The 20,303-nt window shown below is 41.2% G+C and overlaps 1 protein-coding gene across 1 annotated transcript; it reads left to right on the top strand.

Moving 5' to 3' along the window:
- Window positions 1–362: 362 nt before the first annotated feature.
- On the top strand, window positions 363–19,181 carry DNAJB11 (DnaJ heat shock protein family (Hsp40) member B11). The gene is made up of 10 exons (XM_039241658.1): window positions 363–636; window positions 3,254–3,410; window positions 7,193–7,290; window positions 9,017–9,149; window positions 12,798–12,940; window positions 13,694–13,776; window positions 14,707–14,764; window positions 17,400–17,511; window positions 17,758–17,917; window positions 18,725–19,181. The coding sequence occupies exons 1-10, from the start codon at window positions 569–571 to the stop codon at window positions 18,787–18,789; spliced, it is 1,077 nt and encodes a 358-aa protein (XP_039097589.1). The 5' UTR covers window positions 363–568; the 3' UTR covers window positions 18,790–19,181.
- The last annotated feature ends 1,122 nt before the right edge of the window (window positions 19,182–20,303 follow it).

The raw sequence follows: 20,303 nt of genomic DNA, 5'->3' as shown, positions 1-20,303 counted from the left end.
GAGGTAAACCCTCCCTCCCACAATTGGTCGGGGCTGCAGGAGGAGCCTCGTGATTGGTGGAGAGTCCGAGGAGGCGGGCGGGGGGGGATTCCTATACCCCGGGTGCCCTCTCTTGGCACACTGTCGCCCTCACCGCCTTTTCACGTCAATTTCTACGACTCGCCGCTACCGGGCCCGAGCGGATTCCTGCGGCGGCGCGATTCTCTGACGTTTCCTCCTCTGATTGGCCCGGAGCCGCGGCTGCAGTTCGGAAGCCTAACTGGCCGCCCGCGCCTCCTCGGAGGTGAAGTGTACTGCCCTGATTGGCTGCGAGGCGCCGGCCGCGTGTGATGTCCCGAGCAGCGATTGGCTCTCGCCTGCTGGGGCTTCTCTCCCGGGGACTCGGGACTCCCGGAAAGTGGACTGGCAGGGGAGGGGGCGAGCTCGCTGTAGCTCCTGACCGAGGAGGGGACCCGGGTGTGAAGCGGCCTCTCAGCGCCCAGTGGGCTGGTGAGCCGACGCGGCGGCGGCGGAGTCTGTAAGGAGCGCGTGGGCTAGGGACCGGCACAGAGGCCGGCACAGAGAAACCATGGCCCCGCAGAACCTGGGCACCTTCTGCCTGTTGCTGCTCTACCTCCTCGGGGCCGTGATCGCCGGGTGAGGAACAGGCACCCGCGGGCACGGGGCCCGTGAGGCAGTCAGTCTTGGCTGGGATGGAGGGAGCATTGCCAGACTGAGGGAGTGGAGAGGGGCGTTGCTGAGGTGAGGCGGTGCGGGCAGAATGGGTGGTGTGGGCCAGGCCAGCGGGGTGGAGAGGAGAGCAGTGGGTGGCTCGACTGAGAGGAGCTTGGGTCCAGAAGGCTTTACAGCTAGATTTGGCCCAGAGGAGTGGGATTTGGATGCAGGGCCAGACACACCGTGGGGGTGGGGGGTGGGGTTCTACTGAGCTGGAGAAGAGGACCATACAGTGTTGAGGCTGCATCGAGCCATTCGGGGGGCTGACATTAAAGTGGGTGGGTTATTTTGCGAGGCTGAGTGAGGGAGTGAGAACTGTAGGGAAGCCCTGCTGGGACTGGAGGAAATTGGATTGAGGCAGCAAGGCAGACGCTTTGGCGAGTTCTGGAACTTCCTAGCTTCTTGGGATAATTGAACCTAAGCTGTCATCAGGCCTCACTGTCTCTCTCCATGGTACATTCTTGAGAAGCTGAATAATCTCAGGAGCGGGAAGAGCATTTCACCAACAATTAGTGAACTGGGATTCAAGACCACCCACCCCGCTTATGAATTATGTGACTCTGAAGGAACCACCTAAATTCTCATCTTTAACATGAGGGTCATAAGGTTCCTCCTGGAGGAAGGGAGTAGGACCACCTGAACTCTTAAGGCTCCTTCCATCCGTTTAGATCCATGATCTTACAAGTCTGGTGACCCCCGGGTATGATCTGCCAACTCCTGTTTTATGTGGGGACATAATGAAGTCTTAGCTTACAACCATTCAAAAGTTTCTCTAAATGGAGGAAGTGCTACTTAACAAAGCTTTAAAATTTAAAGTGCTTGTTGTTTCGTAGAAGGTTTTCCCCCTGTGCACATCTGCTTAAACTTTGTTGTCTTCTTTTTCTTATGAAATATTTAAAATTTCTAAAAAAAAATTTAACTTCTTCTAGGCAATGCTTTGTTTTTCTTAGTATGTTTTTGTTAGTACTTAAAGCAACACATACCCTAAAATATAAACAACATGTCAGTATGACTATTGTTAATTCTGTAGCTTTAAACATGAGCCTTTTTAAAGAAGTCTTTTAGGAACTGTACTCTTGATGCTGAACTATGCCAGTCATCTTTTCCCTGAATTTTCTGAGCGTTACTTAGCCATTTTTATATTATTATTGTATTGATATTATTATATGACATTATTATTTTTATATTTTCTAAGTGAGCCTCATTCTTTAAACAGCTCTTTTGTTATTTTAATGAACCTTTTGATTTAGTCTTTGTCTCAAGAGATGTCAGATGTTTGCAGATTTGAGGGAGGAGGCTAAAGCATCTAAGTTTCATGGAATCCCTTGGGAGTGATAATTTTACAAACTTCTACATGAAATGATTAAGTGACTTTCCTAAAGTGGGACTAAGAGCTTATGAAATAATTTTTCCATGTGCTGTCTTATATCACCTGGCACCCCATTGCATTTTATCCCCACTAGGTTTGAAAATCACTGCTACATTAGCATGTCTATTGTGAATAATTTTCTCATCCCCTTTGTTGAGAAATGCATTTTCAGAGTAACTTTTGATGGCTCAAGTGACTCTGCCCAAAAGAGTAGGTGTTTGTGAGCATGTTTATTCATTTCATTCAACAAATAACATATATTAGTGTCTTCTATGGGCTACAGTCCCTGCCCGGAAAGTTTATTATACTCTGTTCTATCCATTGGCCCTTCTTGCGAAGATTCCATTTATAATTAATTTGGTTCCAGCATAGTCCCCTGCAAGGAGATCAGTGAATCTGTACCTTATCTCCCAGCTCCTGCCATGTGTATATTTGTGGCTGCTGAGACTTATAGGCTCCTGTATGTGGGCTTTAGCGGTTGTCTATAATTAAAACTTCACCAAGACAAACTAGTATAACTACTAACAACGACTACAAGACTGATACTTTCACTTTTAGCAAAAAAACGCCACAACTCATACATCCAAATGGATGTTATTCTTTCTTTAGGGTTCTTACTGGATTTTGGCTTAACCTCTGTGTTAATCTCTAAACTTAATTTCAGTCACTTTATGTTTAACATTTCAAACAAAGCTACTATTAGTACATTTATGCGATGTAATCTTTTTGAGTAAAGAAAATCACCCTTTGAGGCTGTCACCTGACCTTTGGAGACAGCCAGAAGTCATTTAAAGTCACTAATAGAGGCAATGAAAAAGGAGAATTAATTTGATTCTACCGTTATTGGTTGAAAATAATGTGTGACCATAAATAAGCAAATGGTTTTCTTGCCTGAAGATAGTTTTAAGAGAAGTATATCACAGATGTTTTGACTAATTCTAGCAAAGTTCAAAAAGTATATAGCCTCTCATTGTGATTACTTCAAGACTCATTACAAATTCTGAGGTTTCTCCTCGAAGTCATTCTGTTTTGTGTGTGTCACATGTATACCTTCATTTTCCTACCTCTTTGCTCATTCACAGACCTAAATGTAAAGGAAAAAACTTCACTTTTAAAAATGTAATGTATAACTCTTTAATGAAGTACCCTCTCCCTCTCCCTATTCCACAGGCGAGATTTCTATAAGATCTTGGGAGTGCCTCGCAGTGCGTCTATAAAAGACATTAAAAAGGCCTACAGGAAACTGGCCTTGCAGCTTCATCCTGACCGGAACCCTGATGATCCTCGAGCTCAGGAGAAATTCCAGGACCTAGGTGCTGCTTATGAGGTGAGTCCATAAAAAGGATGAAATATGAATAAAACCTACAGTTACAGAAAAGACAGTATAACACAGAGTAACGTTCCTTTCTTTCAGGTCACTTCTTTTTTAAAATAGACTAGAGGGTTGTAGATTAATGTTAGTATATTGCCATTTCCTGACTTTTTCCTGCCAGTATTTGTCTTATTAAGGAGGGTAATGTTGAAAAAGATGAGAGATTGATAGATTCTTGAGAAGACTGATCCTCGGTCGATCAGTTTGCGAGCTAGTTCCAGAAATAGAAACAAAATCTGAATGAAGATTGCAATTCTGCACAGCCACATGGACAGACGCAAAGCGCACAGGGCAGTTATAACATAAAACTCTGCCTCCATATTGGGAATCAACAGGGAATGGTGAGAACTGTGACAAACTAAAGCCCTCTTTCCCCTTTTCAAGGGAACAGCTATTTTTCAACCCCAGCCAGTTTTTGCCGTATACAAATGGAAACACAGTGTTGCCATTTAAAAAAACAAAACAAAATTAAAAATCCACTATTTTTAAATTTTTTAATGTTTTATTTATTTCTGAGAGAGAGAGAGAGACCGAGAGAGAGAGAGACCGAGACAGCGTGAGCAGGGGAGGGTCGGAGAGAGAGGGAGACAGAATCTGAAACAGGCTCCAGGCTCTGAGCTGTCAGCACAGAGTCCGACTCAGGCCTCGAATCAATGAAACATGAAATCATGACCTGAGCTGAAGTCGGATGCTTAACTGACTGAGCCACCCAGGCGCCCCTGTGTTTTTAATTTTAAATCAAGTAAAAAATCATAATTTTTCAGGAGAAGTGCAAATCCAGAGTTTTTATGTAATTCTTTTGATTGGAAAATTTGTGAAACTAATTCAATTAAAAAATTTCTTTTTTGTGCCGGTCAAACAAAAGACAGCTACAGTTTGCAGTTTGCAAACTAATCTGTAGAGGAAGACACTTTCATCAATATCATCTTGTTTAATCTACACTAGGACACCATAAAATATAGAGCGAGGCATATTCTTAAATCCATTTTCTTTCTTTTTTCATTTTTAATAACACTGAGGAATATTTATTGAATGCTTAATAAATTATTTACTGTTGGAAAAACTTATACACAAATTTTTTCAACAGTATGGTGAAAAAATTTTACAAATAAGTTCTGATCATCTTTTGTCTATTTAAATTAGGAGTTAGCTGTTTTTCATATGAATTCACCTTTCCTCTGGAAATAGATTAAGAGATCAGGGTGGGGGCGGTTCCAGGTTTAATGAGTATAACTGACAAAACTGTAAGTTGTTTAAAGTGTACTTCACGATGATTTGATAGATACATATATTGTGAAAGGATTCTGCCCATGTAATCACTTAACACATCTGGCACCTCACTTATTTGTCTCTCTTTGTGGTGAGAACATTGAAGTTCTGCTCTCCTAGCAGATTTCAGTTATGCATTACAGCCTCATCACGCTAGTCACCATTCCTATTTTCTAGAAGGGCACAGAAAAAAAAAATAAACTCTGAAAGTTATGGAGCTAAAACTTTTGAATTCAGGTTGAATCCCTGGATAGGGAGAAGGCTGGAAACAAATCAGAAAAATATTTTAGTAATGGCAAAAACCCAAAAGGAAGGGATCCCAAGGCCTAGATTAAAAATCTACTGAACTGAAACAGTGACATACCTGGGGGGAACCTGGACCTAGTGGGGTCCCCCTTTTTCTGTTGATACCTTCAGGGATCCTATAGAACCAAAATTCCTAACCTAGAACCCACAAATAAACTTGAGAGCATTGGTGGACCCTCTTAAATTATACAGAGCATTTTGTTTCTTACTGCTAATATAGATTCCATATTTTGCACTGTATTTCCCATAAATAGTCCCATTGTTTGCTAGGAACCCAATAGTCCAAAATATTTTTTAGGGAAGCTGTTGCTAAAAATTTACCATGTTCTTTAGCTATGACCTAGGCGGGCTATACGTAAATCATTCATGAGATTGAAGATTATTTAACTCTAAGAACCTTTCTAGTCACTAAGTCTAATTTTCTTTTTTCTTTGTGTCATTCATTTGATTGCCTTTGGTCCTTAGATGAATTTGTGTTCAGGAATCAAAATCCCAGTTAAGTTGAAGAGTCTTTTGTGAATATAAATTTGTCTTCTCTACTGAGCTGGGGTTACTGTTGGCATTTTAATTAGTTGAGACTCTAGGTTGGTTGGCCAGTCAACTAAGAACCATTCTTTCTTTTGAAATTAAAATAAGCTTCTAAGACCTTGGAATAAAATTGCGTTCCTTAGAAGACAACTGAGGAAGAAGTGAATTATAGTAGATAACTTTAAGGGTAATTTTTTGAGGGAGGATGTTATTACAGAAGCCTCTGCTATCCATAAAGAGGCTGACTTTAAAATAACCTTTGTTTGGGGCGCCTGGATCACTCAGTCTGTTAAGCGTCCAACTTTGCCTCAGTTCATGATCTCACAGTTCGTGAGTTCAAACACACATCAGGCTCTGTGCTGACTGACCATGAGGAGCCTGGCTCCTGCTTCAGATTCTGTATCTCCCTCTTTCTCTGCCCCTCCTTTGTTCATTCTCTCTCTCTCTCTCAAATATTAGAAAAAGAAAAAAGAATGCTCTCTTATACACCCAATTTCTTTTAACATTTAAGTTAAATTTAGAAAAATAAATTTTTTTAGTGGCTCCTTACACATCATTCAGCCCTGAGCCAGAAGTGTGTCCTGTTTGTATATGCCAGTCAGGGCTTCCCTTTCTTTTGCTGAGTCAGCAAGCCCCATCTACTTCCAACCTCTCTTTTCCTGAACCAATGCAAGTATGGGTTTGAAATAACCCTTCAATCTGCTGTCTAAATAGAAGTTGTAAAATAACAAAGAACATATAAAGTTATTTAACTGTCAAAATTATATGTGTGCAAATACTACAGATTTCTCTAAATAGATAGGGGTCTTTCTCTCTCTCTTTCTCCTTTTTCAACATGCCAAAAAAAAAAAAAAAAGAAAGAAAGAAAGAAAGAAAATTTTAAGGAGTATGGAAGCTAATTTAGTTTTTATATTCTTCAAATGGGTCCAGTCTTTTCAAGCTGTGAAATTGACCTTGAGCAGTCTTTATAGAATAGTGTTTTGTTTTTTACTTTCTGTAATTCAAACTCAGAAGGTGACAAATGTAAACATATACATGCCAGACAGCATTCTTCCACAAATGGATTTCTACATACACCCCCCAAATGGAAAAGGGAATATGAAAATATAGCAGGACAGACCTTCCTGAAGCGCCTATCATTTGATTCCCTTGACTTGTCAGGCTCCTAATGTGTATTGTGGGGAGGGATGTATATGGTATGGACATGTAGAGCTGAGCAGATTTTCAGGCTGTCCTGATTTACGGCTTCTATCACTAATGACAATCTGGCATAGTCCCATCCTAATTTATGGTTCAGAGCGATACCGCATCATGGAGGTTAACTGCACAAGCACTAGAATCAAACTGCATGGGAAGTAACCCTGAGGAATTCATCTCCCCTCTTTCCTGTTGCTGCCTTCACCTTCATAGCCACATAGCCAACCTCAGTTATGGTTTTTACGTGACTAGACGAATTTTGATAAATTAAAGTCATGAGTTGAGCAATGTAGACGTTCCAAAATGAACAGTGCATCAGAGAATTTAGTTCGCTAAAGAAAATATAAACATGCTTTAATACATAGTAGAAACTGCGTACACCTTCGTCACCTATTACCAACCCCTGGTCTTTTCCTCCACTGGCTTCTGTCCCCCAGGTTCTGTCAGACAGTGAGAAAAGGAAACAGTACGATACTTACGGTGAAGAGGGATTAAAAGATGGGCATCAGAGCTCCCATGGAGACATTTTTTCACAGTAAGTAATCTGCCCATCTGCAAAGTATAGTGTCTGAGAATAGGTCATTCGGTCATTATTAACGATGGATCCTTGTTCCCTGCTTCCAAAGCTTTTGATGAAGAGTACAGCTCAACTGACTCTTGACCACAGGGTCAGTCATCCTCCTCTCTGTGGGAATGTACTCTTCTGTTTTCATAAAGCTCTAGAAAGTACAGGTAGATAGTGCTGAAAGGGCTGTCCATCCAGCCAACTGAATCCGTCAGGTCACCCTTGACAATGTTGGGGGCACTATAAGTTGCCTCTTTGCTGTCTTAGAATCTGCAAATCGTTAACGCACAAAATTATTTCTTATAAGCAGAGAGATTTCTACTCCCATACCCAAAACTGCCTCTTTTTCATCCTATCAACAAGAGAGAGACCATTAGATTATCAGGATTGGTGGAAGGAATTAGAGGCTCTTTATCTCCTGTCGAGTGTGGCTTTCCAGGAGTGCTGAGTGGCTGGAATAATAAACACCTTTCCCTCCCACTCTTTGAACCACCCACCCCTCTTTGTTGAGCATTTGAATTTTCGTGTGCCCTGATGATGCCACATAAGATCTTAATCCGGGGTTTCAAGTCAAGTTACAAACAAAAAGATGTTTGAGTGTGCTTTTCTATGGGGAGAAGGTTTATTGCTTTCTTGAGATTCTTAAAGGGTTTTGTGAACCCTTTCCCAAAGAAAGGAAGAATCACTGTTGCACACAATAGTTTCCCCCATCTAGTATTTGGGGGTGATGGTAGCTTTTTCTGGACTTTTGAAGACGTGTGGGTAACATGATTAGGAAACCCTTCTCTTCCCCAGGATGGCTTAGTTGTTTTAGCCCTACTAGGGAAGTGTCCTGCTCCCCAGACAGTTAGAAGTGATACCTAGGGATGCCAGAAAGAGAGGAGGCTCCATCTGTACCATCGCTCTCCACCTCCCCCCCCCCCCCGTCCTCCCTCTCTGTTTTCGTTGAAGAATCAGGGAATCTATTCACCAAGATCAGTTGGTGGGTGGGAGGGAGTTGTCTAGCTGGCATCGCTGTGCCAACGTCTGAGGCTTTGTAACATCAAAAATTAACATTAAGATTAGAACACTTACACATTTGAGGGTCATTGTATTAATTCAAAGGGATGCTTTTGTTACTGTAAAAATTGATTTGGGTCTTGTAGAGATCAGAACGCCTTTTTTCTTAGGGTCCAGAATTGTACTAAGGCTGATGCTTTTTTAGCTTATTTAATTATGTACCCAAGAGTTTTGTACAGAACAGTAGCTTCTTTAATTAAAACTAGTTTCTAAAAACTACACAAAGTGAACATTACAAATGTTCAAAATTACCATAGAGTCAATATTATGTGAGTTTCTATATACTGTGCCCTTTCTCAATAAGTCTATTATATCTTGATATTCCTTGATATTAAAACAGATTAATAGTTCATTGATTAAGCCCAACTTTGAATTCATGGGCATGTGGTATATATGCACTACACTATATATGTGGACAATATTTATTAAAAAGTAAAATTTTTTGTGGGATGTGGCAATATAGTTGATGCTGTATAAATTAAAAACTGTGTATGATGTATGACACCAGTGTCTTAAAAGTATCAGTTTTTATATAATGTTGATAGGATGCAGTATTGTCTCAATGTGAAGAAAGAGAAATAATCGCAAGACATGAACTCTGATTTCTTTTCCCGATGATTTTTACACTTATCCACAGCTTCTTTGGAGATTTTGGTTTCATGTTTGGAGGAACCCCTCGTCAGCAAGACAGAAATATTCCAAGGGGAAGTGATATTATTGTAGATTTAGAAGTCACTTTGGAAGAAGTATACGCAGGAAATTTTGTGGAAGTAAGTTCAAACAACACAGCTATTCATATTAACTCCCAGACTTGTTCTTTTGACTAAAAGCAAAAAATTTATGGGTACCTTCTCTGCCTTTTAGGAGTGGGGAGAGTGAGGGGCGCCTGGGTGGCTTAGTCGGTTAAGCGTCTGACTTTCGCTTAGGTCATGATCTCGCGGTTCGTGGGTTCGAGCCCCGCGTCGGGCTCTGTGCTGACTGCCAGCTCAGAGCCTGGAGCCTGTTTCACTCTGTGACCCCCTCTCTCTCTCTGACCCTCCCCTGCTCATGCTGTCTCTCTCTCTCTCTCTCTCCTAGAAATAAAAAAAAAAAAAAAAAAGGAGTGGGGAGAGTGACCAGATATACAGAATTTAATCACAACCCCAGGTTCATAGTACATGGTTATTGATTCATGAACTCATTACCCAGCCCAAGAACTAAATACAGCAAGACCACTATGTCCATCTATCTCCGCGTACTTCCCTACGCCATTCTCCTGTCTCCCTTCAGGGGGAGCTACTATCCTGTGTTTTGTCTTTATTGTTCCCTGCACTCCTGTTTGTCGTGTTACATGTATATGAATACCTGAGTCATATATTTTTGTACTTTTATTGTTTTTGACTTAGTGTATGGTAGGATACTATTTTTATCATCTTTGGGACTGGCTTTTTTCACTATAATGTTCTCAAGATTGCTGCCTCTTGTTGCTGTAGCATGTAATTTTGCTGAATAGAATTTTATTGTGACCACATTGTATAAGTAGCATGTAGGTTATTTCCAGTTGTTTTTTTCCCCACTTCCCAGTAGTGCTTTTATGAACATTCTTGTACATACATCCCAGTACATGTGAGCAAGAATTTCTCTTGGGTGCATATACGTGAGAGTGGAATTGCTGGGTAATATGAACCAGTGTTCATTTGTACAAGGTAATTCCATATTGTTCTCTCAATTGATTAGTACCAGCACTTCCAACAGCCGGTTATAAGGGGATCCTATAGATCTGCCACCTCTCTAAAACCGTGGATTGTTAGACTTCTCAATTTTCGCCTATCACGTGGGTAAAAATGCTACCTCATTATGGTCTTGATTTGCATGTTCTCAGTTAATAGGGATAAACACTTTCATACGTTTGGTCTTTGTTGGCCCTGTGTGATACAAATATAGCCTATCAGTTTATAACTTATGTTTTCATTATATTGAAGATTTGCTTAAGTGAACAGAGGTAATTAATTTTAATGTGGCCAAATTTATCAGTCTTGTCTTTTATGGTTAGTTTTTGTATCTTGTGTCAGAAATTCTTCTCTGCCCTAAAATCAGAAAGCAGTTCACATACATTTTCTACCAAAACTTTGGGGTCTTTCAATTTGAAGTTATCTTTTTTTAGATCTGGAAAATTTATCTCCATTTTTTCAGATATGTAATCCTGTTTGTTGGCATTTCTACTTTATCTGCTCATTAACTTTCTTATAAATATGTATATACATATATATATATTTTTGGTTTTTTTTTAATTCTACGTCTTTAGCCTTCCCTGCTTTCTTGTAGGAAACTGTCACATTTTGGACTTCCGGCTCATTACTTCAGTCTATATCCATCCTAATAGTATCCCATTTGCTATGCTTTCATTTCAACTCTTATTTTTATACATAATCTCTCTACTGGATTCTTACATTATTTCTTCAATTTCACTTTGCTGATGCCTTCCCTCATCTCCTTAAATATTACCATGCTCGTTTTAAATTCTTGGTCTGTCTTCTCTAACATATTTGCTTAAAAGATATGTTTTACACAGTTGGTTCTCTCTTCCGAGGGGGAGAGGGTGGAGGGCATGTAGCTGGGCTCCTTGGGTATCTAGATGGTTTTTTGGCCTTTGAGCTTGTACTCCTCCCGCCATGGGAATCCACAGTGCTTTTGCCCTGGGGTGAGCCCTTGCCTAGTGGCTTTAACTGTGTTTTACTTGTTTTCTTGGAGGGTTTGGGTTGGGTTGGGTTGGGTTGGTTTGGTGTCTTGGGTCTGTTTTGGAGGAGCGGGGGCCACCCAGAGCTTGTCCTAAGGCAGTTCGGGAGCGAGGTGACAGCAGAACTTCAGCTGCTTTTCCCTGACCCCTTCTCAGTGCCCCCGCTAGCTGCCGCTGCCCCGACATGCAGCCACCTCGCTTTACACATACCGACCGGTTCAGTACAGCCTCTATCTCTGCAGCTTTCTCACAAATTGTGTGTTATCATTATCATCCTGGAATCAATGTCTTCTTATGGTTTTTCCAGGATTTGGGGGGAGCTAGCCAGTAGCCCGTGCATATGTACCAGCTCGACAAGAAGCATTTTCTTTAGTTGTGGCTTCTGCTCTGAATAGTTGAAAAAAGAGGTCTAGACAATTACAGAGGATGCACCTGTCTTATCTTACTGTTGTTCGGTCTGAAGAGTGAGAGAAAGGGCACTGAGAGTATTTGGGCCATCTCTCCTTCAAAAGCAAGGCAGCTTGCTGAGTTGGGAGAAATGAGCTGAGCCCAATCAACCCCCGCATTCCCTGCAGACCTTTTGTCTGCAGACATCACCCATATACTGTGTATGTCACTCTTCACAGTTACTGTCCCTAAACAAAAGTCTAATTGTTGTAAAGGATGATGGTGACCTTACTATTTAAATGACCCTGTGGAAAATTTTTTTTCAAGGATAAATTACCTTCAGAGAGAGCAGGGTAGTGAAAAGCACAGACTTAAGAGCTAGACTGCCCGGTTTCTAATACTGGCTCTGCCATGTATTAGGTATGTGACTTTGGTTGTGTTCCTAAATCTTTCTGTGCTTTCATTCCTTCCCTGTACAATGGAGACCCTAACAGGGTCATGAGGTGGCTGTGCAGCCTGGATGAGTTCATACGTGTAAAAGTGATCAGAGCGTTGCTCGCCTTGTAGCATATGTCGTAAAGTGTCTGCTCTAATCACTGCTCCTGATGTCATTTATTCTGCTGACCTGGGCTCTCATATATTTGTAGGCTTTAAGGGATTTTTCTCCCAAGCGTGTGTGTCTACCTGCTGCATGAGCGTGTGCCCTGTGGCTAGGTGTTGGAGTAACTAAACAGGCAAAAAATAGGAATACATTTCTTCCTGTCTACTGGTACCCGCCTACCTGGAGCGATCAGAGCGATGGGCGTGTTTGGTTGCAAGCAGCTACAAAGAGATGATTATTGTGTCCCTTACATGTCCAGTATCTGAATTGAGGTATCAGTGGGAAACGGTCCTGGATTGAGTTGCCTGAAACAAGGAAGTGTTTTCATTGGGTTTATCACAGCCACTAATAGCAGCTTTTGAAGGCTGCAGTTGTTCTCTAGGGATTTTGCTTGGCACAGCTCAGATTTCTTCAAAGATGGCACTTCTGTGAACTGCTTTAACTCAGCAGTGTTTTGGTGTGGCTTGGAAATGCCGGCATCATACACGTTATTTTTCGGCTCTCTTCTCACTCCCCTTTCTTCTCCAGCTGCAGAATTCGAATCATTTCGTATCTGTTTGCTTCATTCCTGTATGGGGGCTGATTTGTAAGGAGGGGTAGCTTGCCGCAGAAAGGGAAGTTCCGGCTCGGGCGTGTGTGCAGCCCTGATCAGTTGAGGAAGCCGAAGGCTTTTTTTACCAATTGAGAAGCTGATGTTCTTTATGTACTTCGTAGGTGGTCAGAAACAAACCTGTGGCAAGGCAGGCTCCTGGCAAACGGAAATGCAACTGCCGGCAAGAGATGCGGACTACCCAGCTGGGCCCAGGGCGCTTCCAGATGACCCAAGAGGTGGTCTGTGATGAGTGCCCCAACGTCAAGTAAGTGGAGCGCTGCCTTTGTGCCACCGAGACACCCGAATCATGTCACTTGCCTAATAAAATGCTAATGGTCCATACCTAGATTTTCCCCCTAATCTCTCCATCCTCTTCGTTCACACTCTCGCACATTCCCCCAGAGGGTAGAGCAAAGACGTGGACATTTTTATGTTTTCCAAAACTACTTCTTTTACATATCTCCTCTGTGTTTCTAAACTAATAAGCGGTATCCTTTATTTCTCAATGTACTCAGCAAATGTTACTGTTTCATTTTTCCTACTTGGAATATTAGAGCAGTCCCATATGTCCAGCTAACATTCAGATTAGAGAAGGACTCTTTGCTGATTATGTTATGAACACACTACTTAATTGAACCATATGGTATATGTATCAAAACTAGATCAGTTATTTGTGGGATCAGGAAAAATATCTGATAGGATAAACTTGGCTGCTGATTCCTGGCAAACACGACCCTGTGGGTCCAGGTGCCATTTATGTTAACTGTGAACGTAGTTTTCTCTGTTATCGATCACATGGCTCAAAGTAATCACTCTACCGCAGGTTTCTTCGGAGGCAAGTTACAAGAGTATATAAGGTAGAATAGAAGAAGTAAATGGATCTCAGATGGCTTTGTCAACTAGAGGTGCAGAACAGTCTTTCAAGAAACAATTCTGATAGAACAGAAAAAAAAATTATGTGTATCTGGGGTTTGGCTTGTATTTTCATTTTTTTCTTTCTAAATTCTCTTTGTCTCAGGCTAGTGAATGAAGAACGAACACTGGAGGTAGAAATAGAACCTGGGGTGAGAGATGGCATGGAGTACCCCTTTATTGGGGAAGGTGAGATACCGATATTGATGCTTTACTACCCTCACTTTCTGTTCCCTGGGTGCTTGTGAATGCCTCCCGCCCCCACCTCACACCCTACCCTAATGGCCACATGGTAAATGCACATACCATTTCCCACAGTCTTTTGTCTGTTTTAAGCCTTTCATGACCTTCATGTTTCCCCACCTTAAGCCATAGCATGACAGTTCATCTTTTGGATATACTAGCCAGAAGTTTCCACTTAGTAACTCTGTCTCTAGTCACCTAAGTTATATCAAAATTTAATGTGCTCAGGGGTGCCTGGGTGGCTTAGTCAGTTGAGCATTTCAACTCTTGATTTCAGCTCAGGTCACAATCTTACAGTTCATGAGATTGAGCCCCTGCATCGGGCTTTGCACTGACAGCTTGGAACCTGCTTGGGATTCTCTCTCTCTCCCTCTTTCTCTGCCTTCCCTGCTTGTGCTCTCTCTCCCCCAAATAAATAAACTTAAAATTTTTTTTTTATTTTTTTATAAACTTAAAATGTTTAAATAAATTAAACAAATAAATAAATAAATTAGAGTCTCCAGACCTTAATGGATTAATTTTAACTCAGCAATGAAAGATGTATAGCTCTACTTGGCATTGAGAAGATATTCTCAGACCTCACCTTTGAGGTTAAATTTAAAACTCCAAAAGAAAAGCTTTAAGACTTCAGCCTCAAGAAATCAATGAATCTTTCTTTGTTAGGATACAGGTCAAGTTGTTTATTGCTGTGCCTGAGACACAGGTGATCTTTTAATGATCCAAAACTTGATATAACCAGTGAGAGACACTGCTTTCATGGGTAGACTTGGTAGGCAATGCCCAAGGTAATGGCTTTAAAAAATTCTCTCAACTGCAGATAGATTTGCAGTGTTCGACTTGTGTGACTTACAACATGCCATCATCTCTTCTGACTAGGTGAGCCTCACGTGGATGGAGAGCCAGGGGACCTGCGGTTCCGAATCAAAGTTGTCAAGTAAGTGATCTGATTTTGGAGTCCCTCTCTTTAGCCCCTGCTTTTCACATGAGTTGGATCAGAGAATATGGATAGCCACCAAGGCATTGCTAGACTTTCCCTCTGTTTCATGCACTTAAATGCCCTAAATGATCATTTGTAACTCTACAACAGTACTAAAAATTTGGGGGTGGGGCCTAGGATTGAGCCATTATATATTTACTCACAACCTACAAATCCAAAAGATATTGAGAGGAAAGAACTGATTAAAAAAAAAAAAGTAAGGAGCTGTAAAAGAGCGGCAAATACAAATGGTGCTCAAGAGGACATGAGATTTCGACTGAGGAAGCATGGCCCCATACAAGATTGGAAGGCACTACATAGAAAGAACCTTCTTTTTTATTTTAGAGAGAGAGAGAGAGAGAGACAGAGCATGAGCAGGGGAGGGGCAGAGAGAGAGAGGTAGACACAGAATCTGAAGCAGGCTCCAGCCTCTGAGCTGTCAGCATAGAGCCTGATGTGGAGCTTGAACCCACAAACTGAGATCATGACCTGAGCTGAAGTCGGATGTTCAACCAACTGAGCTACCAAGGCACCCCTAGAAAGAACCTCCTATTACATAATATGCAGCTTCTCTTCAGCATGAAGTGCTTATATAAGAATTTTGCCTGGGACTCAGGCTTTCTTGTTTATTCTCTCTTGTTACCGCTTTGTTCTTGTTTTGTGATGAAAGATTAATATCTTTTTTTTTTTTAATGTAAATTTTAGTTAACACACCGTGCAATATTAGTTTCAGGAGTACAGTTCAGTGATTCATCACTTATGTACAACACCCAGCACTCATCACAGCAAGTACCCTCCTTGGTACCCATCACCCATCTAATCCATCTCTTACCCAGTTCCTTCCATCAACGCTCAGTTTGTTTTCTATCATTAAGAGTGACTTGTGGTTTGTTTCCCTCTTATTTTCTTTCTCCTTCCTTCCCATATATTCATCTGTTTTGTTTCTTAAATTCCACATATGAGTGAAATCATATGGTATTTGTCTTTCTCTGATTGACTTACTTCGCTTAGCATACTACCTTTTGGCTCCATCCACATCATTGCAAATGGCAAGATTTCATTCTTTTTGATGCTGAGTAATATTTGATTGTGTCTGTCTGTCTGTGTGTATTGGAAAGTGACTGAGTATACCTTCTGCCAGGACCTACTGAAGGAAAGAAAAACCTGTGGAAAAGCGTGTGACTTGTGAAGTGATGTATTGTCACAGTGGTTTATTTGAACTTGAGACCATTGTAAGCGTGACCCAACCTACCATCCTATTTTTACATATCCAAGTTCTAATAACTCTGAAATCCAGGATTTTATTCAGACTTTACTGAGGCACTTTACTAACTTCATTCCCTTTTTGGTCTGTGAAACACTGTAGAATTTCCTAACAGAGTTTACTGTTATTTAGACATTTCAAGTTCTTCTTTTCCACAAAGGCCACCAGCAGATTATAATTTTGTCAACAATGCTATCATCTCCTTTTAATGCCACCAGACTTAGATCTGCATCATTCATGGTATAAATTTTACAATAAAACTACCATCTCTCTCTTAAAATGAGATCAGGTTAGCAAATGATATAACAGCTTTGTTGGTTTGTTTTTTGTTTGTTTTTTTTTCAAGACAAAGGCAAGCTTCGCTAAGCTTGAATTCAGTTATTAAAAAAGAAAATAAATTAAAAAAAAGAAGACACAAGAAAAAATAATATCCTGGGCAATAAAAAATTATTTTAAACAAAACAAACATACACACACACCTTCTTTATCCATCCATCAGTTGATGGACATTTGGGCTCTCTCCATAGCTTGGCTCTTGTTGATAGTGCTGCTATAAACTCTGTGTTGCATGTACCCCTTCGAGTCTGTATTTTTGTATCCTTTGGGTAAATACCTAATAGTGCAGTTGGGGTTCTTAGGGCAGTTCTATTTTTAGTTTCTTGAGGAGCCTCCATGCTGTTTTCCAGAGCGGCTGCACCAGAGTGTATTCCCACCAGCAATACAAGAGGATTCCCCTTTCTCCACATCTTTGCCAACACCTGTTGTATCTTGCTTTGTTAATTTTAGCCATCCTGACAGATGTGAGGTGGTATCTTATTGTGGTTTTGATTTGTTTTTCCCTGATAAGTGATGTTCCCTGGATGTCTCCTTGGGAAAAGTGTCTGTTCATGTCTTCTGCCCATTTATTCAATGGGTTGTTTGTGTTTTGAGTATTGAGTTTGATAAGTTCTTTATAGATTTTTGGATACTTTTTATCAGGTAAGTCATTTGCAAATACAGTAAAACCTTGGTTTGCAAGCACAATTCGTTCTAGAAACATGCTTGTAATCCAGAGCACTTGCATATCAAAGGGAATTTTCTGTAGTCTAATTGTTCATAGTTTTACTTACATGCTTTGCCTTCTACTATTTCTAAGCTCCTTAAGCATGCAATTTAATAAACTTTACACAGCTTTTGTATTTTTCAATTAATGGTACCCAGAAAGGAGTGTCTAATGAATGCCTATTGTTTCAAAGAGTGGTATCCATCCTTTACCAAGATTTTTCTGAAAACTTTTTGAACGCTTTCCAAAGATGGAAGTTTTTTATTTTTGCCTTGTTCTGTTTTTAGGCACCCGATATTTGAAAGGAGAGGAGATGATTTATATACAAACGTGACAATCTCTCTAGTTGAGTCTCTCGTGGGCTTTGACATGGATATTACTCACCTGGATGGCCACAAGGTAAACAAACCAGTTCTCCTGCTTCCTCCATGTGGATGATTTTGAGATTATGTGTTTGGTTTTTCTTTTTATTTGGAAAACCTGTTTCTTTGGCTTGCAATATCCCGATGATGGTTCCCTGTCCCTTGGTCCTTGTGCTGTGCTGAGCTGTGATGTGAGCTCTGGACACCAGTGCTCACTAGAAGCTGTGTGTTGTACTTCAAGAGTACCCATCCTACTCCAGCCCGTTCCCTTTTTGCTTTCTAGGTACATATTGCCCGGGACAAGATCACCAGACCAGGAGCCAAGCTATGGAAGAAAGGAGAAGGGCTCCCCAACTTTGACAACAACAACATCAAGGGCTCTTTGATAATCACTTTCGATGTAGATTTTCCAAAAGAACAGTTAACAGAGGAAGCAAGAGAAGGTGAGCAGTCTAATGAGAGAGGGAGTACATGTGTATGTGTGTGTGTGTGTGTGTGTGTGTGTGTGTGATTGTGAGAACAGTGGTTACAGAGGATGGACTGTGTGTGTGTGTGTGTGTGATTGTGAGAACAGTGGTTACAGAGGATGGACTATAAGAGCCAAACCGTCCAGTGACATCATACATCAGCCAGTAACACTAGTGAACACTGGACTTGACTTCCTGTAAAAGAGATACTCAAAATTGCTCTGTTGCCGTATTCCAAAAGGCTGTGTGAGCTGGGCTTTAAAACCTGGGGTGTGTGTGTGTGAATGTGAAATGGAATCACTTAAATTAGCTGGACCAAACTGTAAAGGGAAGGATGAGGCATACGTTAGAAGGGCTAGGGGCCCCGGGGTGGCGTCTGCAATGGCTGCTTGATGTAAGGGCCCAGTATGTGTGTCCTCAATAGTAAGAGGAAGGAGAACAGTGAAAGAGGTCAAAACTGAAAAGAAAACAAAGAGGGAGGAATGGAAGACAACTGAAGAGCTTTATTTCCATTTTGATGGCCTCTTCTCATTTCTCATTTGGTTGGGTTTTGTGGGATATGTGTGGTATGTGTGTCTGAGCACCAGAAAGTCACGAGGGGGCTGTCTTGGACATACACGTACATGTCGGGGGTGGAGGGCATCCACACGCAATGAACTTGAGCAGTTCAGATCCGTTGTTGTCATGTGGCCTTTTGTGAGCCTCTAGAGTTTAAACATGTTCTTTAAACTCTAGAGAAGTGACATTTTTGTTGATGGAATCATTTGTTCCTTCTTTCTTCAGGTATCAAACAGTTACTGAAACAAGGATCAGTGCAGAAGGTATACAATGGACTGCAAGGATATTAAGAGTGAATAAAATTGGACTTTGTTTAACATAAGTGAATCAGCGATATTTATTATCAACAGGGGTTTTTTTCGTGTGTGTTTTTGTTCTCATTTTCAATATGCAAGTTTGGCTTAATTTTTTTCTCCTAATGATTGTCATGAAATGAACAAGAGGGTTTAAGAATTTGACTATTCGTGTTCAGAAAAGAATGACCAGCAAAAGGTTTCATAATACCTCTCCGTTTGGGGATTTAATGTCCAGTGCTGCTGGCTGAGTTTCAAGATTCAAAGCTGCAAGAGGACTCCAGGAGCAAAGGAAACACAATATAAAGGGTTGGAGTTCATTGTTAGCTATTTCATTCAAAATGCCAACTGGAGAAGTCTGTTTTTAAATACATTTTGTTGCTATTTTTTTCTTGACTCCTGTTTCTTGTTGGTTTAGCTACACTGCTGTCCTTTCCTCTCCATCTGGTCACTTTCCCTCCATCTACCCAGTGTCCCCCTGGGTTCCTGCAGGCTAGTTGGGTTGACCTCCCATCAGCCAGGATGGACACACAAACCTGCAGAAGGGTGGTGATGATCCAGTCCCCATCCCCAATTAAACACACATAGTATCTTCTAGAAAGGAGCTTGAAGAAACTGAGTAGATGAGAGATTGGGGTACATGGATCAAGGTTACACAAAGATCTAATTGTCCCTGAGAAAGTATATTTCCTCTCCTTCCATTAGGGAGTAATCTGATATCGATACCTTACTGTTTAAAAAGCACTTTTCATAAGCATAATCTCAGGTGGCCTCATGATTCAAAAGCCTTTGGTTTGTGTTAGGAACCAGGATTACCACTGGCCCTAGAAAATGCGTGTGACCTGCAGATTACTTTTGCCTCCCCAAGTGGCCCTTGATTCAGTGGCACATGGCCTAAGTATATGTGGCTTTTGAACCTCCTCCACTTTTCTGCAGCCCCGTCACACTACTTTTCATATGCTTCAGGACTTGGCGCCTCCACTAGCGAGCATTCCATAGAGTGGGACAGTTTCTGTTGGGGGGGAGGGTATGGAGCTGCCTTCCAGCCATCTGCGTCATTCCAGAAGCACTCCCTCCTTTGTCTCTTCAGCAACCAGGGCTACTAGTTGCTTTTTCATTGCATTTTGCCCCCAATTTACAAAATGAGTAGAAAAAGGGGGGAAATGAAAACCATCAATTTAGAACAGCTAACAAGGTGAAAAGCAGCAGCACACTTGACAGGTACTATTTGGACTTGAGTGCAACTACATGTTCCCTTGTGAAGGAAAAGAACAAAATTAAGAGGCTTGTTTGAAATGCTGGAAATCTTAGAATTCAAATGCAACCATGTAAATACATATTAAGTTCTATAGACTTTTTGTACATTTGATGTTCATTATGTACTGGGTTATCCTAGTTGAACATTTTTTAGGAATAATCAACATTTCCCCTGCATTTAAAAAAAAAAAAAAAAAAGTTTATTTTGAGACAGCACAAGCAGGAGAGGGGCCGGGCAGTGGGGGGAGAGAGAA

The sequence above is a fragment of the Hyaena hyaena genome, unplaced genomic scaffold (genome assembly GCF_003009895.1).
Source record: "Hyaena hyaena isolate Hyena2069 unplaced genomic scaffold, ASM300989v1 scaffold_199, whole genome shotgun sequence".
Taxonomy (NCBI): Eukaryota; Metazoa; Chordata; class Mammalia; order Carnivora; family Hyaenidae; genus Hyaena; species Hyaena hyaena.
Note: the sequence above shows the minus strand (reverse complement) of the source record. Positions and strands in the feature narration are given on the sequence as shown.